Genomic DNA, 16,154 nt, shown 5'->3' on the forward strand with positions numbered 1-16,154 from the left:
ACAGAAAGGAAGAAATGTGCCTTTATCACAGAGACAGGACATGAGACTCAAGCCTGAGTAAGAAAGAGCTTTTATCTTCTAAAAACCACCGAGCAGCACTTTACAGAGTGGGGATGCTAGAATTTCTGACTGAACAACTATGATGCAAAAAAGGCCAATACGTATATATATATAAAAAAAAGGGCATATCAATGTCAACCTTTTAAGCAAAGAGGAAATTGTGACCACAAAAACAGAACAGTTGAAAAGTCTGTTTGGGGAGGCTGTTTAAAAAAAAAAAAAACAACTGTGTTCATGTTGAGTAACGTGCTCCTACCATCTGGTATCTACCGTCTAGCTCCCCCACCTAGCAGACGCACAGACACGCTACAGTAGGTTTAGAGCTGGAACAGAGATCCCGCCGTTTTGAGTATGCCTTTGTCAGTTGCACAGTGAATTGTTGTTCTTGTGTTGTCTGAGGTGAGAAGCCATGCTGTGGTGCGAGTGTCATGCGTTTCCTGTGAGTGTATAGTTTGTTACCACAACGTTGCTGTGAGGGTGTCCTGTGGGTTAGCAACAAGCCGCCCACCCCTTCCCCCCCTCCTCTGTCCTACCTGAGACTTCTGGGTGCTGGTGGGCTGGAGGTGCCTGTAGAACACCTTCTTGATGATGTCAGGGAAAAGGCAGGTGATGATGATGATGATGATTGCGAACCAGGCAGAGCCGCTGGACAGCAACTGGACGAAGACAAAGTACATGTCCTGGGTGTGGAGGAAAGGCCTGGAGGGGGGCAAAGGTCACAGAGAATCGCACTGTTAGCCAGCCAACATTTGTTAAGGCTCAACTAACCCTGTGAGTAGAGCCTGGAATGGAACTTGAAGCTTTTTGACTGTCTGAGATGACAATGGAGATAGTGATGCTAGCCACTGTAAAACAGGTGAAAATCTGAGTAGACTGTATGCCACATGCAGTTCAATTACACTTGTTGGTCTTATCACATACTATATACTGGAGTGCCATGTGTACTAGACAAACACAGGTTGTGTGGGAAAGAGATGGCAGCTCAGCTCACCAGATGATTCCCCCATAAAACAGGGAGAAGACGAAGTAGAAAGCGATGGAGCCCCAGGTAACAAAGTGATTCATCCACGTCCAGAAGTGGGTCTCCAAGGCCAGCTGTCGACAGAGAGGAGAAACAACATGTAGTTTGGTCAGAACAGCATGTGAAACGCCATAGGAGAGCAGAGAGGAGTGAGGTGCCAGTGACAACAATATCAAACATAGATTTCATGTGGGATTGCTTTCAGAATTATTTATGAATCAAACAATTGCAAAAACTCAAATAACATGATTTACCTTCAGTGTAACTGTGATGACCATTACTGTGAATACCAAAGTGCCAAATGTCCAGTTTCCAAACATCTACAAGACAAATAAAATAAAATAAAATAAAATGTTTAAGAATTTTCACATATGGCATAACATCTATCATAGGAATAATGCTTTAATAGGGATGTACACTGAGTATACCTAACACTAGGAGCACTTTCCTAATATTGAGTTGCGCGCCCCCCCCCTTTTGCCCTCAGAACAGCCTCAATTCGTCTGGGAATTGACTCTACAAGGTGTAAAAAGCATTCCACAGGTATGCTGGCCCATGTTGACGCCAATGCTTTCCACAGTTGTGTCAAGTTGGCTGGATGTCCATAGAGTAGTGGACCATTCTTGGTACACACGGGAAACTGTTGAGCATGAAAAAAAAAAAAAACAGCAGCGTTGCAGTTCTTGACACAAACCGGTGCGCCTGGCACCTACTACCATACCAATTCAAAGGCACTTAAAATCAAACTCTGAATGGCACACACACAATCCATGTCTTAATTGTCTTAAGGCTTAAAAATAATCATTTAACCTGTCTTTTCCCCTTCATATACACTGATTGATGTGGATTTAACAAGTGACATCAATAACGGATCATAGTTTTCACCTGGATTCACCTGGTCAGTCTATGTCATGGAAATAGCAGGTGTTCTTAATGTTTTATTCACTCAATGTAGATCAAGTCATGTGTTATTAGACAGCTTTCCAGAAGACTAGGCCTAAGCGTTGTAAGCTAAATTGATGACAAACTTGTGGAGTTACTGACTCTCCGAAAGCTATTGAAGTGAGCGTCTCCAACTAGCCATCACCACTCACACTGAGAAACATGGCACATCATCAAAAGCATAACCAAGCAGGATGCTGATATAGAATGGACCAATGATAGCAACAGATGTTAGGGTAGTAACTATGACGGGCATGCATCCACGGTAATTCAGTCAACTCTTACCAGTTGTCTGTTAGCTCTCAAAATCTGATGACATGCAGAGCATGAAAAGAGGGAGAAGAAAAGAGGAAAAATAAAGAAAAGAAAGAACAAAAAGCAAAAAAGAGCAACATGGTGAGTGCTTTTTCAACAACACCCCACAATCTAGTACAGGTGTGTCAAACTCGTTTTGCCCCGGGGGCTGCAGTAGGTCTTCAATTAGGTCCGGAGGGCCGCACTGAAAATGTTATATATATCCTCGCCATCAAGATTGGCAAAAAAATTGTCCTCTATACATTATTTGGGGAATTGTCAATGCTCCCCGACTGTCTAGCTTTCATTTTTGGTGATTATTAGTGAGCTGGACAAGAAACTGTATGAATGTAGGTCCTTTATCATTTCTTCACCGTTTCAATTTGGTTTTAGTCACTTTAAAGTAAATTGAGTCCGTTCCTACCCCTGCTCTAGTAGAAAGACTGACACAGACAGACAGAATAGAGACAGAATGGAGAGAGAAAGAGGGCTGTAGCATGAATAGAACAACCACAACAACACAGGCAGCCTCCTGGAACCATCTAGAACTTACTGCCATCACACTGCCTAACAAACTGAAATATCAATATTTCATATTACTGTCTTGGTAAAACACCCAATCAATATTCCCAGAGATCTGCACAGAACATTCACAATCAGGTTCAAAGTCAGGTTCCCTGTCAGGCCAAGCCAGGTGGATCTCTGGCCCTCCCTCCCCCAACCGGACCACTACCAGAGGTAGAGCAGATGGTACAGTACAGCTACCCTCACCTGTCCATTCCCATTGAGAGACGTGTCCTCCCCCATCAGGATGTAGGAACCAAAGAAGAAGACAAATGCATGGCAGAAGCCCAGCAGTGTCCAGTACAAAAAGGTCTTGAAGGAGAGGAGGGAGTTCTTGCTGATGTCTCTGTTGGTGTGGAGGGACAAAAAGGGATAGTACTGTCTGTTATCAAATGCTTGTTGTGTTTTCAGGTAAATGCATCTAATGGAGGTACAGCCTCATTCTGTATGGGGGGAAAAAGTCAAATAGAACACCATGTCCTACCTGTAGAGCACTGGCTTGCTCTGCAGCACATGAGGATGGACCAGTTGCTCAAACAGGCTGTACACCAGTATGGGCAGGGAGGTGAAACAGATGTTGTAGAGTGTCAGGTAGACGCTGTCATACAGAGTCTGGGGAAACAGGGACACAAAAACGAGGTAGGACAAGGTTGCCACATAACCCCGGGCCATGTACAACACAGCACACACACCAGCCAAGAAAATCACTTCCGTTCTTTATCCAGCATCAACTAGGGACGACATTTGGCTAATTTATACTGTATGTTGATGATCCAAAGCTGGACAGTTTGAGTTGTTGATCCCTCAGTGGAGATAAAGCTACACGTGGTACCTTCAGAACAACAGAGATGTTTATCACACAGAACATGCTACACTGATACAACACTTACAAAGCAACAGTAATAAGGGACCACAAAAAAATGAACAAATATAACTAATGAGACATTGAAAGAAACTTACTTGTTGTGAAAACAGACAGAAGAACTGGTATAAAAACTGGGGCGTAATAAAGCACACATTCTAAAAGAAGACAAAAAGGGATTTAGACCTGAGACAATAACATCTAGCTCCTGTATTGGTTTTCATTGTAGAGGACACTGCAAAGCATCCTTAAGCATCAAACTCACCTTGTAAAAAAAGTACTGTACAAGGGTTGCTATTCTAATGTAGTAGAAGTGGCCATGGACAAGCAGCAATTTGGAAAGGAATTTAAACCTCGCTATTGCATAGTCACTGTTTTGTACTGCTTGTCTTCCCTCCTTGCCCATGATTCCTGAAAAAAATTAAAAAGTCTGTTATTAACCACCTTGTACTGAAACTACAAACAAAATACAATATTGAGTAATTGGTTATTGGGACATTCCATGTAATTTCAGAAAGCCATGACACCCACCATATCAGATTGTTCTGAAATATCTTATGTTTCTAACTACAGAAACTAAGCATTCAGGAAACATTTTGTTGAAATAAAATTAGATCTGAGAAATTAAGCTAATTGACTGCACCTAAATTGTCCATTTTAATTTACAGGATTCAGATAATATTCAATCATTATAGTATCTAACATCAAATTTGGACCAAACATTTTTATATTAATAAGTAAGACATGAGGAATCCAAATAAGTGGTCAAAAGCCATTAGTTCTCAATGTTTAACAAGTGGTATGGAGCTGCGGCTCGGAGTATTGTTTCTTCATCCTATGTAATACATTCTCAGTGAATTTGTTTTTCCCTGTTCACAGAAACGTGTCATTGAAGGTTTATGTCCCATCCTACATCCTGATATTTCCAGGTTCTGACCACTAGATGGTGCTGCTCCTGTTATTAGGAGATTTTTTAAAAAAGAACTCCCCATTGTTAAAGGGACCGTTCATCCAAATTACATATTGGTTTTCTTACCCCGTAAGCAGTCTATGGACCAGGTATGGGAGCAACCCACACTTTGGTTTTGTTTACCTGGCCACTGCTTCAAATGCTAAATGTTTAACATTTGTATAACAAATCCAATGCAAGTCAATGATACCTATATTAGCATTTTCACGCTTCATATCCAAATCATCTATAAGTGACATCATTGAGTTACACAATCAATTTTTAGATACTTTAAATTTGGACATGATGATTTGGACATAAAGCACACAAATGATAATATAGGTACCATTGACATGCACTGTTTACTTTGACCTGGCAAAGCATGAGTTGCTGTCATATCTGGTCCATAGACTGCTTACAGGGTAAAAAAACAACAATGTAATTTAGTAATTTGGGTGTACGATCCCTTTAACAAGGAAGGGGGGTTCTTAAAAAAATAATAATAATCACCTAATAGCAGGAACAGCACCATCTAGTGGTCAGAACCTGGTAATATCAGGATGCATGATGGGACATAAACCCAACGACTACAATGACTAATTTCTATGAACAGAAACAAATCCCCATCACATAATATGAAAAAAACAAAGCTCTGACCCACAGCGCCAAACTACTTGTCAGAGAACCGAAACATACTATATACTCTTTGTTGGGGTGATATTTGGTGTAGGATGTGGGTAGGTCTGTGGGTGGCTTTCGACCATTTCTTTGGATTCCTCATGTCTAATTCATTGTTAGAATAAAGTTTGGTCCAAATCAGATGCTTGGTACGATATTTATTGAATATTATATGAATCCTATAAATTAAAATGGCCAATTTGGGTGCAGCTTAATTTGTCAGAGACCAAATTATATTTCAACAAAATAAGTTTGGGGGAATGCTAATGTTAACAGAAACGATTTTAGAACAATCTGAGATGGTGGGCATCGATATCCTCTTTCTTGTGCTTTTTGAGGTGGAATGACCCTATTGTAATTTGATGGGGTGGAGAACTTACCTATGCCAACATGGGCTTCTTGAATCATGCTGACATCATTGGCTCCATCCCCAATGGCTAAAGTGATGGGTTTCTCTGGAGATGTTTTCAGCAATCTCACCACCTGCCAAGCAGCATAAAATACTCATTAATAAGCAGTCCAAATGAGACCAGGAGCAAGTCCACAGCAATTAACCTTTAATGTAACACTGCAGACAAAAATCACAGCACTGGTCAGATAATCTACTCTCCACAGCACTGACCACTAATACAAAAAGCAGAGAAACCAAAAGATAAAACTGAAATAACTTCCTGAAGATTAATAGCTAAGACAATTTGTGCATGTCATGCAAGAGCGCGCACTGTTGTGAGTGCTCCGCAAGAGCGTGCACTGTTGCGAGCAGTGTTGGGGGTAATGCTTTACAAGGTAACGGGTTAGAGTACTCAGATTACTTTTTGTGGTAATGAGTAACTCAAGTGTTAGTTTTTCAATTTAAATAATCAGTTACTTAGTTACTTTTTCTAATAAGTAAGTTGTTACTTTAACAATATTATTTAGCTTTTTCTTTGTTGGTGCAAATAAAAAATGAAAATCCCTCTCCCTAGGCTGTTTATGCCGGTTCTCACTCCTGGTTCTGCACGAACATTGTGTTGGTTAGCTGGCTGCTATCGAGATGCCGGAGAATACATTGTGGAACTATTTTGAATTGGTAGAAGAAAAGGACAGATGTTACCGCTCTAATCTTGACTGGCGCTACTTGCAGGATTCACGCGGATCATCGGGTTCAGGCGAGTGGCCCGTTTATTGTCTGGTAATATCAAACAATGTAGGTGAACAAGTTAAGCTCAGTTATTAAGAATTGACATTTCTCCAGCTCCGTCTTCGCCATAAACATAAAGGAAAGGGCACTAAAGACCTGTTTCCATTGGCACTTTGAAGTGAATCCGGGTTGGCCTTGGTGGGCTAGTTCGAATAGATTCCACCTCCTCCAGAAATTAGAAATGTCACGTTGCTAGGTAGCCAATATGTGACTGTGCAGCTGGCTTCGCTAATGTTGCTAGCTAGCAAGATGTTGAATATAATTCACCATGCTGTAACTAACATTACCCCACACACCTGCCAGGGCAAGCCAGACTGCGATCCATGTATTTAGCTTGCTAATGTTTAGCTAGATAGCTAAACTGTTAGCATCATCACTAGCATAACAGGCTAGCTTAATTCCTACCTTCCTTGCCATGGCATCGGCTATTGGCTAGATAACCAAGCAAACCAGACAACAGGTTGATATGATGTAGCTAGCTAGCTTACATTAAAAGGGCACTAAAAGTTCACAATGTAGTCGTATAGGCCTAGTTTTACATATTACCCAGTTCGTATCAGGTACAACAGATTGGTAGCCAGTTGTAATTGTTTGCTATTTGAGCTCTCCTTTTACATATGTACTTAAGTATTGTAAAGGAGATATTGCGTCTGTCATTGTTACATGAGTTGGTATAGCACAGAGTGATACAGACGTAGCGTGCTAACATTACCTCTACTGGGCATAAGAATGATCAACACATCTTCAGAGGGTTTTCTGTTTTTGGTTCCGCAAAAGAAATGTAACGACTAATTAGTTACTTTCCATAGCAAGTAACGTTGCAAGTTACTTTTAAATGGCAGTGACGTTGTAAAGTAACGAGTTACTTTAAAAAAGTAATGTTCCCCAACACTGGTTGTGAGTGAGTTGTAAGAGTGCACTGTTTTAATCATACAGTATGTTAATTCTACTAGGATATAAGTTGTAGCCTGTTATCTAGTAGACAATCATCTTTAGACATTTGTTCTTAATTCTTGACAGAGCATGAGAAAAATCCAAATAGCGCTGTTTTCTGGCTCCATTCATAAACGAGACCCCTAATAGGCTGGTAGTGACGTGAAGCAGTGACAGTAAGGGAACTTGCCTTGGCCTTCTGCAGGGGCGCCATCCGGCAGCACAGCACGGCAGAGCAGTTCTTGCACACCTCCATGAAGAGCTTCTCATGCCCCCGCAGTGCCAGAGACAGGCTGGCCCCGTCCACCACCAGGCCATGTTGGATCACATGGTCCTCTTTGATCCTACACACACACACACACACAGAGGAGAGCAGGTATAACTATACAGCCTTAGCATGGAGGTCCTCACAACACAGGATGTGTACACACACACTACAGTGCATCTCACAAATGGGCCATCACTGGGAGGGTTATGCATAATTTCCAAACATAATCAACCTATTTTAAATGGAATTTAATAAAAACATATTAATGGTCTTGATTTCTCATAACCATATCCATCATTTGTCACCCAGCACGGGTGGTATGTGGGAGGATTCGTGTCGTGACTACCTCTACAAAAAAAATCCGTTAAAGTGCTATGGCAACTCTTCTCCGCTTTCCAAACTGAGTCACCCGCAGCACATCGTGCCTAATGATAATCTCTCCCCAGGGGACCTGCACCGAGACTCCTCCTTCACCATTAATAAGCCAAGGACCATTGAAAAAAGGACTGTATCAGTGGTGATACAGAACAGAAGTTCCAGAGCTGCTCTGACAACATTCTGACATGTTCACACTACACAGTGATTCTCTACATTGGAGCACTGAACTTAACACTAAATATGACATTAATCTCTGACTTCTATACTTATTTATTGCACCCAGACTTGTAGATTACCCTGAATACATCAACCTGCTGATGAGGGCATGTGGAGAAGTCAACCCAGGACACAACATGGATCACAGACATAGTGAGTGAGTGACATAAAGAGCATGGGGAAACATGGTGGTAGAGTAAAAGTGTCTTACCTCCTTGCCAGTTGTCGGAGCTGCTCGGCACACTCGTTGTCAGACTTCTGCTGCACCAGCTCCAGGATGTTCATGGTGCGGTGGAAGTGGCCGCAGGAGAGGCTGACACTGACCGCTGTCTCGTGCTTGTCCCCGGTCAGCACCCACACCTTGATCCCGGCCAGGCGCAGCGCCTCAATGGTCTCCTGGACCTTCTCCTGCAGCCTGGGGACACAGACATAACACCAGTCACAGCACGTTAGCCTCTCTGCCATATAAAGACCGAAAAAAGTAGAACCAGAATTGGTTCATTTACGTTAAACAGTAGGGAGGGTTTCTGTGAGTGTACGCGCACTGATTGCAGTACAAGAAACAGAGTTTGTTTCTTTTTCTTTCTACCTCAATTTTCATCCTTTCACCACAGGTGGCAAACAACTTACAGCTTATAATTGCACAATTAACATAACCTGTCTGATTAGCCTCAATGCTGCTGTAGCAAATTTGCACACATCCATAATCCATTGGAGTGTGTTGAGAGACCATCCTCCTGAAGTAAACGTGTATGTACACACCCCTTCAAATTAGTGGATTTGGCCATTTCAGCCACACCAGTTGCTGATAGGTGTATAAAATCAAGCACACAGCCATGCAATCTCCATAGACAAACATTGGCAGTAGAATGGCCCGTACTGAAGAGCTCAATGACTTTCAACATGGCAACGTCATAAGATGATACCTTTCCAACAAGTCAGTTCGTTAAATTTCTGCCCTGCTAGAGCTGACCCGGTCAACTGTAAGTGCTGTTATTGTGAAGTGAAAACGTCTAGGAGCAACAACAGCTCAACCGCGAAGTGGTAGGCCACACAAGCTAACAGAACGGGAACGCTGAGTGCTGAAGCGTGTCAAAATCGTCTGTCCTCGGTTGTTATATTCACTACCAAGTTCCAAACTGCTTCTGGAAGCAACGTCAGCACAAGAACCGTTGGGAGCTTCATGAAATGAGTTTCCATGGCCGAGCAGCCGCACACACAAGCCTAAGATCACCATGTGCAATGCCAAGCGTCAGGTGGAGTGGTGTAAAGCTCGCCGCCACTGGACTCTGGAACAGTGGAAACGCATTCTCTGGAGTGATGAATCACACTTCATCATCTGGCAGTCCAAAGGATGAATCTGGGATTGGTAAATGGCAGGAGAACACTACCTGCCCGAATGCATAATGCCAACTGTAAAGTTTGGTGGAGGAGGAATAATGGTCTGGAGCTGTTTTTCATGGTTTGGGCTAGGCCCCTTAGTTCCAGTGAAGGGAAATCTTAATGCTACAGCATACAATGACATTCTAGATGATTCTGTGCTTCCAACTTTGTGGAAACAGTTTGGGGAAGGCCCTTTCCTGTTTCAGCATGACAATGTCCCTGTGCACAAAGCGAGGTCTATGCAGAAATGGTTGAGAACAGTGTGGAAGAACTTGACTTGCCTGCACAAAGCCCTGACCTCAACCCCACTGAACTGGTCCCGTGTGGCTCAGTTGGTAGAGCATGGTGTTTGCAACGCCAGGGTTGTGGGTTCGATTCCCACGGGGGACCAGTACGGAGGGAAAAAAAAAGAATACTTTTTTTAAAAGAATGTATGAAATGTATGCACTCACTACTGTAAGTCGCTCTGGATAAGAGCGTCTGCTAAATGACTAAAATGTCAAATGTAAATGTAAACACCTTTGTGATGAATTAGAACACTGATTGCGAGCCATGCCTAATCACCGAACATCAGTGCCCGACCTCACCAATGCTCATGGCTGAACGGAAGCAAGTCTCTGCAGCAATGTTCCAACATCTAGTGGAAAGTCCTCCCAGAAGAGTGGAGGCCGTTATAGCAGCAAAGGGGGGGACCAACTCCATATTAATGCCCATGATTTTGAAATTAGATGTTCGATGAGCAGGTGTCCACATACTTTTGGTCATGTAGTGTATGTAGGCTCTTAATTCTGTTAAATTGACAATTTAATTTACAATTGATGTTATGACAGAATCAATAGAGGTAACGAGGGCATCAATGAGATGTCTTAGTCAGACCAGGCAATTAGTCAATCAACTAACCATGTGAACATAATTACATTGGGGAGATTGGTGGAACAGAAACCTGAGGCCCTTAGGGGGCTAACGAATGAAACCTCTGCTCTATGATAGCCCATTAAAGCGGCCTGCTTAACCAAGTGTTCAAGTGGTGAAACATCTAGTAGTGAGAAAAAGCCAAATATTGCCTATTATCCTAAGAGTAAGCAGGAAGAATGTGTTGTGTTATAAACAAGAACATCCTGTATCACTGCACTGTTGGAGCTAGGAACATATACTACCGTTCAAAAGAAATGTCCTTCATTTTGAAAGAAGTAGTAGTGTAAGCATTTCGCTACACCCACGATAAGATCTGCAAAATGTGTATGCAACCAATAACATTTTATTTCAATATTCAGCCCTAATGTTGGAAACAATTCATCCAGAGTCACATTTATTTATTTATTTCCCAAGCTATAGCATACACTATGTTACATACGGCAGGTTTTTAAAGGACCAAAGAGTTTGCTTTGTGTTTTAATTTTTTGCCATGGAAAAAATATTGCTTTTCTGGTATCGTCACAGCCCTAGCTGAGGCATTCCATGTAAGAAATGTAGTAATCAGCGTAGAGGTGGATAGTCGATACTATCCACGTCTACGATACTGGTATCGTTACAGCCCTATTAAGCACGTTGTTCAAAAGCGGCACTGCAGTATGAATACAGAGATGACGTTGCGATAGAAATGTTAAAGTTAGGTGGTAAAAGCCAGACTGATTAAGAGGCTAAAGAAAGGGTGCTTAAGATTGAACATATCCTCAATAATGTAGAGGCTCGTTCCTTTTTTGGGGGTGAGCAGAGCAGCATCCTCTGAGCGAGAAGTTCTATAAGCACCTTGTTCGCCGGAGGGGGAATTAATTAGAGGAGAGAGAAAGAGAGAGGAGACTGGGCTGCGTAACAGGCAGATGGTGTGGTCTGTCTGGGTCTCACTACAGAGCAAGCACACACACACACACACACTCAAACGTCAACAGAGTCTCTCCTGGATCTCTGCTTCACCAACAATGATGAGGAGGGACGGCCAACACCTTTCCCCCTCAGGAGACTGAAAAGATTTGGCATGGGTCCCCGGATCCTCAAAAGGTTCTACAGCTGCACCACCGAGAGCATCCTGACTGGTTGCATCAATGCCTGGTATGGCAACTGCTCAGCATCCGACTGTAAGGTCACTACAGAGGGTACTGTGTATTGCCCAGTACATCACTGGGGCCAAGCTTCCTGCCATCCAGGACCTATATACTAGGTAGTATCAGAGGAAGGCCCCAAAAATTGTCAAAGACTCCAGTCACCCATGTCATACTGTTCTCTTTGCTACCACATGGCAAACGGTACCGGAGCGCCAAGTCTAGGTCCAAAAGGCTCCGTAACAATTTCTACCCCCAAGCCATAACATTGCTGAACAATTAATCAAATGGCCACTGGATTATTTACACTGCTGCTACTTGCTGTTTATTATCTATACATAGTCACTTTACCCCTACCTACATGTACAAATTACCTTGACTAACCTGTACCCCCGTACATTAACTTGGTACCGGTACCCCCTGTATATAGCCTCGTTATTGTTATTTTATTGTGTTACTTATTATTTTATTACTTTAGTTTATTTAGTAAATCATTTCTTGAACTGCATTGATGGTTAAGGGCTTGTAAGTAAGCACTTCACGGTAAGGTCTATTTTTTTATTTAACTAGGCAAGTCAGTTAAGAACAAATTCTTATTTACAATGACAGCCTACACCGGCCAAACTCGGACAACGCTGGGCCAATTACGCACCGCCCTATAGGACTCCCAATTACGGCCAGTTGTGATATAGTCTGGATTCGAACCAGGTTATCTGTAGTGACGCCTTTAGCACTGAGATGCAATGTCTTAGACCACTGCGCCACTTGGGAGCCCCAAGTCTACACCTGTTGTTTTGGGCGCAAATGACAAATAAACTGTGATTTGATTTTCAGTGTCTCCATGGCCACTGTTCAGCATGTGTGACTGACAGGGAGCTACACCAGAAGCCTTAAGATGCACTCAAAACCAACCCAGATGCAGGTGGCAGTTGAGCCTTTGTTACATTATTGGAGCATGCGTACGCCCAATCACATGTATTTTGACAGGCCCCTCAACAACACAATCACATAAAACGAGCTTGAATGTTGGATCCCGATCCTTTCTAAAGACATGCCTCTAACCAGTCTTAACAGAGCCTAGATCCCAAAATTCAGAGCACCATCTCATTCCAGCAGCATGCATGCAATGCCTTTATGCTCAGCAGCACACTAGGTGACTGATGTATGACACATTGCAGGGCTGCATGCAGAAAGGCATGAGTCATGTTTGATTGGCTAAGTGCATTAGGCTCAGGAGGACTGAGCCCCCTGCCCAGGGAGGCTCCTGCTGCACGGAGGTGATGAGTCACAATGATCTGTTAAGGTAAACAATCTGTGGAAAAGGAACAGAGGAGGAAGTGATGTGCCTCTAGTGCCATGTTAAACCATTTTTCGATTCCATTGTATTTCATTTGTGAATTCATGCAGCATATCTTGACAGGCATATCATGACCTCATCAGTGCATTTGTTACAATAATAATCCATATAAAGTACAGTAATTAGTTAAATTAGGAGGCACGTGTGAAAGTAAAAGCATTGTTGAAATACTATAAAAGACTGAGAATGTGAAATCGAATGAGGGGCTAATTTTGCTCTGTTGGAAGATTTGGCACACGCTGCATTTCGCAGAGAGCGCGTTTTTAGGGACGCACGACTCGTTCATTCTTTAGAACAGCAATGTTGGCCTATAAGCCTACAGGAGGGAGCTGTTGAGGATGGATGGCTCATTGGTGAGTGTTGCCTACTTATTTCAAGTACACTGACACTAGCACTTCTATTTCAGTCTCGAGAAGTTCATATTTTTTTTGCTTGCAATGTATTTCATGGTACAGCGTTGTATATTACACACAAGCTTTAAAGGGATGATTGACTATTATTGGTTAATTAGGGACGTTTAGAAATGCAAATAGCCAAAGTCCTGCATGAGCACTGAGGTTAAGAACAATTGGTATTTATATCAATGGTTCTCTCGTACTGGTGTGCGAATTACTTTTTCTACGCATACGAACATTATAAATTCCGTTCGAAAGTAGTATTTTAGAAGTTTCTACACAATATTGATAAATGATGCCTCAGGTGTGCAAAGCCCTTAGAGACTTAACCAGAAAGACTCACAGCTGTAATCACTGGCAAAGGTGATTCTAACATGTATTGACTCAGGGGTGTGAATACTTATGTAAAAATAGATATTTCTGCATTTTAAAAATCTAAAAACATGTTTTCACTTTGTCATTATGGGGTATTGTGTGTAGATGGATGAGAAAAAATTTGATTTAATCCATTTTGAATTCAGGCTGTAACAACAAAATAGGGAATAAGTCAAGAGGTGTGAATACTTTCTGAAGGCACTGTATATGTTAAACTTTACTGATCGATTGTTCAAAATAGCCCAACCCTTTCAGATAGCTCATTGTGAAACCAAGCAATGTTAACCCATGACCAGACATACACCACAGTGTTGTTGACATACTTGTCTTCCACCCCAGTGGCTCCCAGCAGCTCCAGGTCCTTCTCTATGAAGCTAAAGACTTCGGCCAGCCTCTCCTCTCTCTGCTGCAGGGCCGTGCGGGCCTTGTGGAGCCGCTGGTCCACCTCCTCATACTCCTCCACACTGAAGTGTCTGCAGGCCACCACCAATGTCCGCAGGCCCTTCTGGAGAGGGGGAATAAAGAGGGAAAAGAGAAAGAAATGAGAAGCTGTCAGGGACTGGCTCTATGTCAAATAACCACAAACCTGCCAAATCACAAATCAAAAACAATCTCTCAGTAGATCCTGATGTCTGGATAAATTGACCGTTAAGATGCAGGATTTATTGATTTTGATGGGGGAGTCTGGGGGGGAAAGAACCAAAAGTCATCTTTACAGTGCAATATTATTCTTATTTTTTTTTATTAAATACGCCATCGAGAGCCCACGCATGGAAAAATGTGGGGACTTTTTTCAGAGAAGTGTGAAATGTATCTCCAATCTTGTGGAATGAAAATGTTGTATGTGAGGGTGTCCATGTGTGCGTGAGCATCCAAGTACCCATGTGTTCATTTCAGACAGGAAGTGTCCCAGCTGCACTGGTGCGCTCTTCAGTACAGATAATAAAAGATAGCATTCAGCATAGCAAAAATCTGCTGCACATAAGGGCTGGAAATAGTTCCTAGTCTAATATGATTTGATGTGGCATACTCACCAAGGCAAATTCATCTACATGTACTCTTGTTTTGTTGATTTCTCCACTTGTAGTAAAAGGAAGAATAGCGGACTCCGCTCCCTTTGTAAATAGTACTTTTTCCCCTACAGCAATAGACCAAATATATTGCAAATGAGTTGTCATAATCAGTCTTGGCCTGATATGAAATACAGGGAAATTGACTGAACCACATTACAGGACTAAATCAAAAAGTTGGGTAACATCTATCTAATTACATGCCATTTTAGCAGATGCTTTTATTCCAAAGCGACTTACAGTCAGTCATAAGTGCATACATTTTTTTGCGTATGGGTGGTCCCGGTAATCAAACCCACTATCCTGACATTGCAAGAGTCATGTTCTACCAACTGAGCTACAGAGGACCTCATGTAATGAAATGCTAATACAACGTTTATGAATGAGCCATTCAAGTCTAATATGGAGAGAAATCACTGTACCTGTGGGTGTCTGTAATATGACACTCATTCTCCTTCTGTTTGCATCAAACTCTAGTACATGGAGCAGTTTAAACCTGTGGGACAAGGGAATTACAGGCATTACATCACTTGTTATGCACAGTACAGGTTCATCATCTACATAAAATGCCATGGACTCTTCAATCATACAAAATTATACTTACTTTTCTGGCTTTCCAAATGTTTTTATTTCCATAGTTTCTCCGTGGCTACCAATGAAGATTACCCCCATCCTGCAATTAAATTTGATCATGTGACATTTCTAACCATAAATACTAACATGTAGACTGTTGCCCATACAAGACCCTAACTGTAATGCATGGTCAGCTGGATCTGGAATGTGGTCTGGAAGGTGCTGAACCTTGAAAACCATTTGTCTCAATAAATGTTCATTTGTCTGAGTGCTTGTATGTCCAAAAAGACCTGGGAGACCAGCACTGGTCATATATCTATAGATATTAATTTTATTCACCAACAACAGTACAAATGGGTTGAACAGCACATCATGACAGCCATCCTCCTGGGTACCTTTTCATGGCTTCCACCAGTGCTTTCTCGTCCGGCGAGGAGGCATAGTACTCCATCTGGGAGGAGAAGCCGTTTGCGTGGGAGAAGGGATCCCCCAGGCCATCGCCTGGCTGCTCGTAGCTGATCTGCACTGTGTGACACAGCGACACTGCCTTTAAGAACAGCAACTCCTCCCGACTCTGAGAAGTGACAGACAGAGAGACAAACAGACAGACATGAGTA

General features: G+C 42.3%; 1 protein-coding gene across 5 annotated transcripts in view; it reads right to left on the reverse strand.

Annotated features, from left to right (window-relative positions):
* LOC115158424 (probable phospholipid-transporting ATPase IF) overlaps positions 1–16,154 on the reverse strand; it is a 33,100-nt gene that overhangs the window by 6,780 nt on the left and 10,166 nt on the right. For all 5 annotated transcript variants that reach the window (XM_029707357.1, XM_029707358.1, XM_029707356.1 and 2 more), the window contains exons 14-28: positions 15,933–16,111; positions 15,569–15,637; positions 15,387–15,460; positions 14,929–15,032; positions 14,218–14,399; positions 8,557–8,760; positions 7,674–7,827; positions 5,751–5,853; positions 4,009–4,154; positions 3,842–3,901; positions 3,366–3,493; positions 3,089–3,227; positions 1,336–1,401; positions 1,052–1,155; positions 594–759 (exon numbers count right to left, since the gene is read on the reverse strand). In XM_029707357.1, coding sequence (XP_029563217.1) covers positions 594–759; positions 1,052–1,155; positions 1,336–1,401; positions 3,089–3,227; positions 3,366–3,493; positions 3,842–3,901; positions 4,009–4,154; positions 5,751–5,853; positions 7,674–7,827; positions 8,557–8,760; positions 14,218–14,399; positions 14,929–15,032; positions 15,387–15,460; positions 15,569–15,637; positions 15,933–16,111 — 1,878 coding nt within the window. The remainder of the gene's footprint in view (positions 1–593; positions 760–1,051; positions 1,156–1,335; positions 1,402–3,088; positions 3,228–3,365; positions 3,494–3,841; positions 3,902–4,008; positions 4,155–5,750; positions 5,854–7,673; positions 7,828–8,556; positions 8,761–14,217; positions 14,400–14,928; positions 15,033–15,386; positions 15,461–15,568; positions 15,638–15,932; positions 16,112–16,154) is intronic.

Source organism: Salmo trutta, chromosome 22, assembly GCF_901001165.1.
Source record: "Salmo trutta chromosome 22, fSalTru1.1, whole genome shotgun sequence".
Taxonomy (NCBI): domain Eukaryota; kingdom Metazoa; phylum Chordata; class Actinopteri; order Salmoniformes; family Salmonidae; genus Salmo; species Salmo trutta.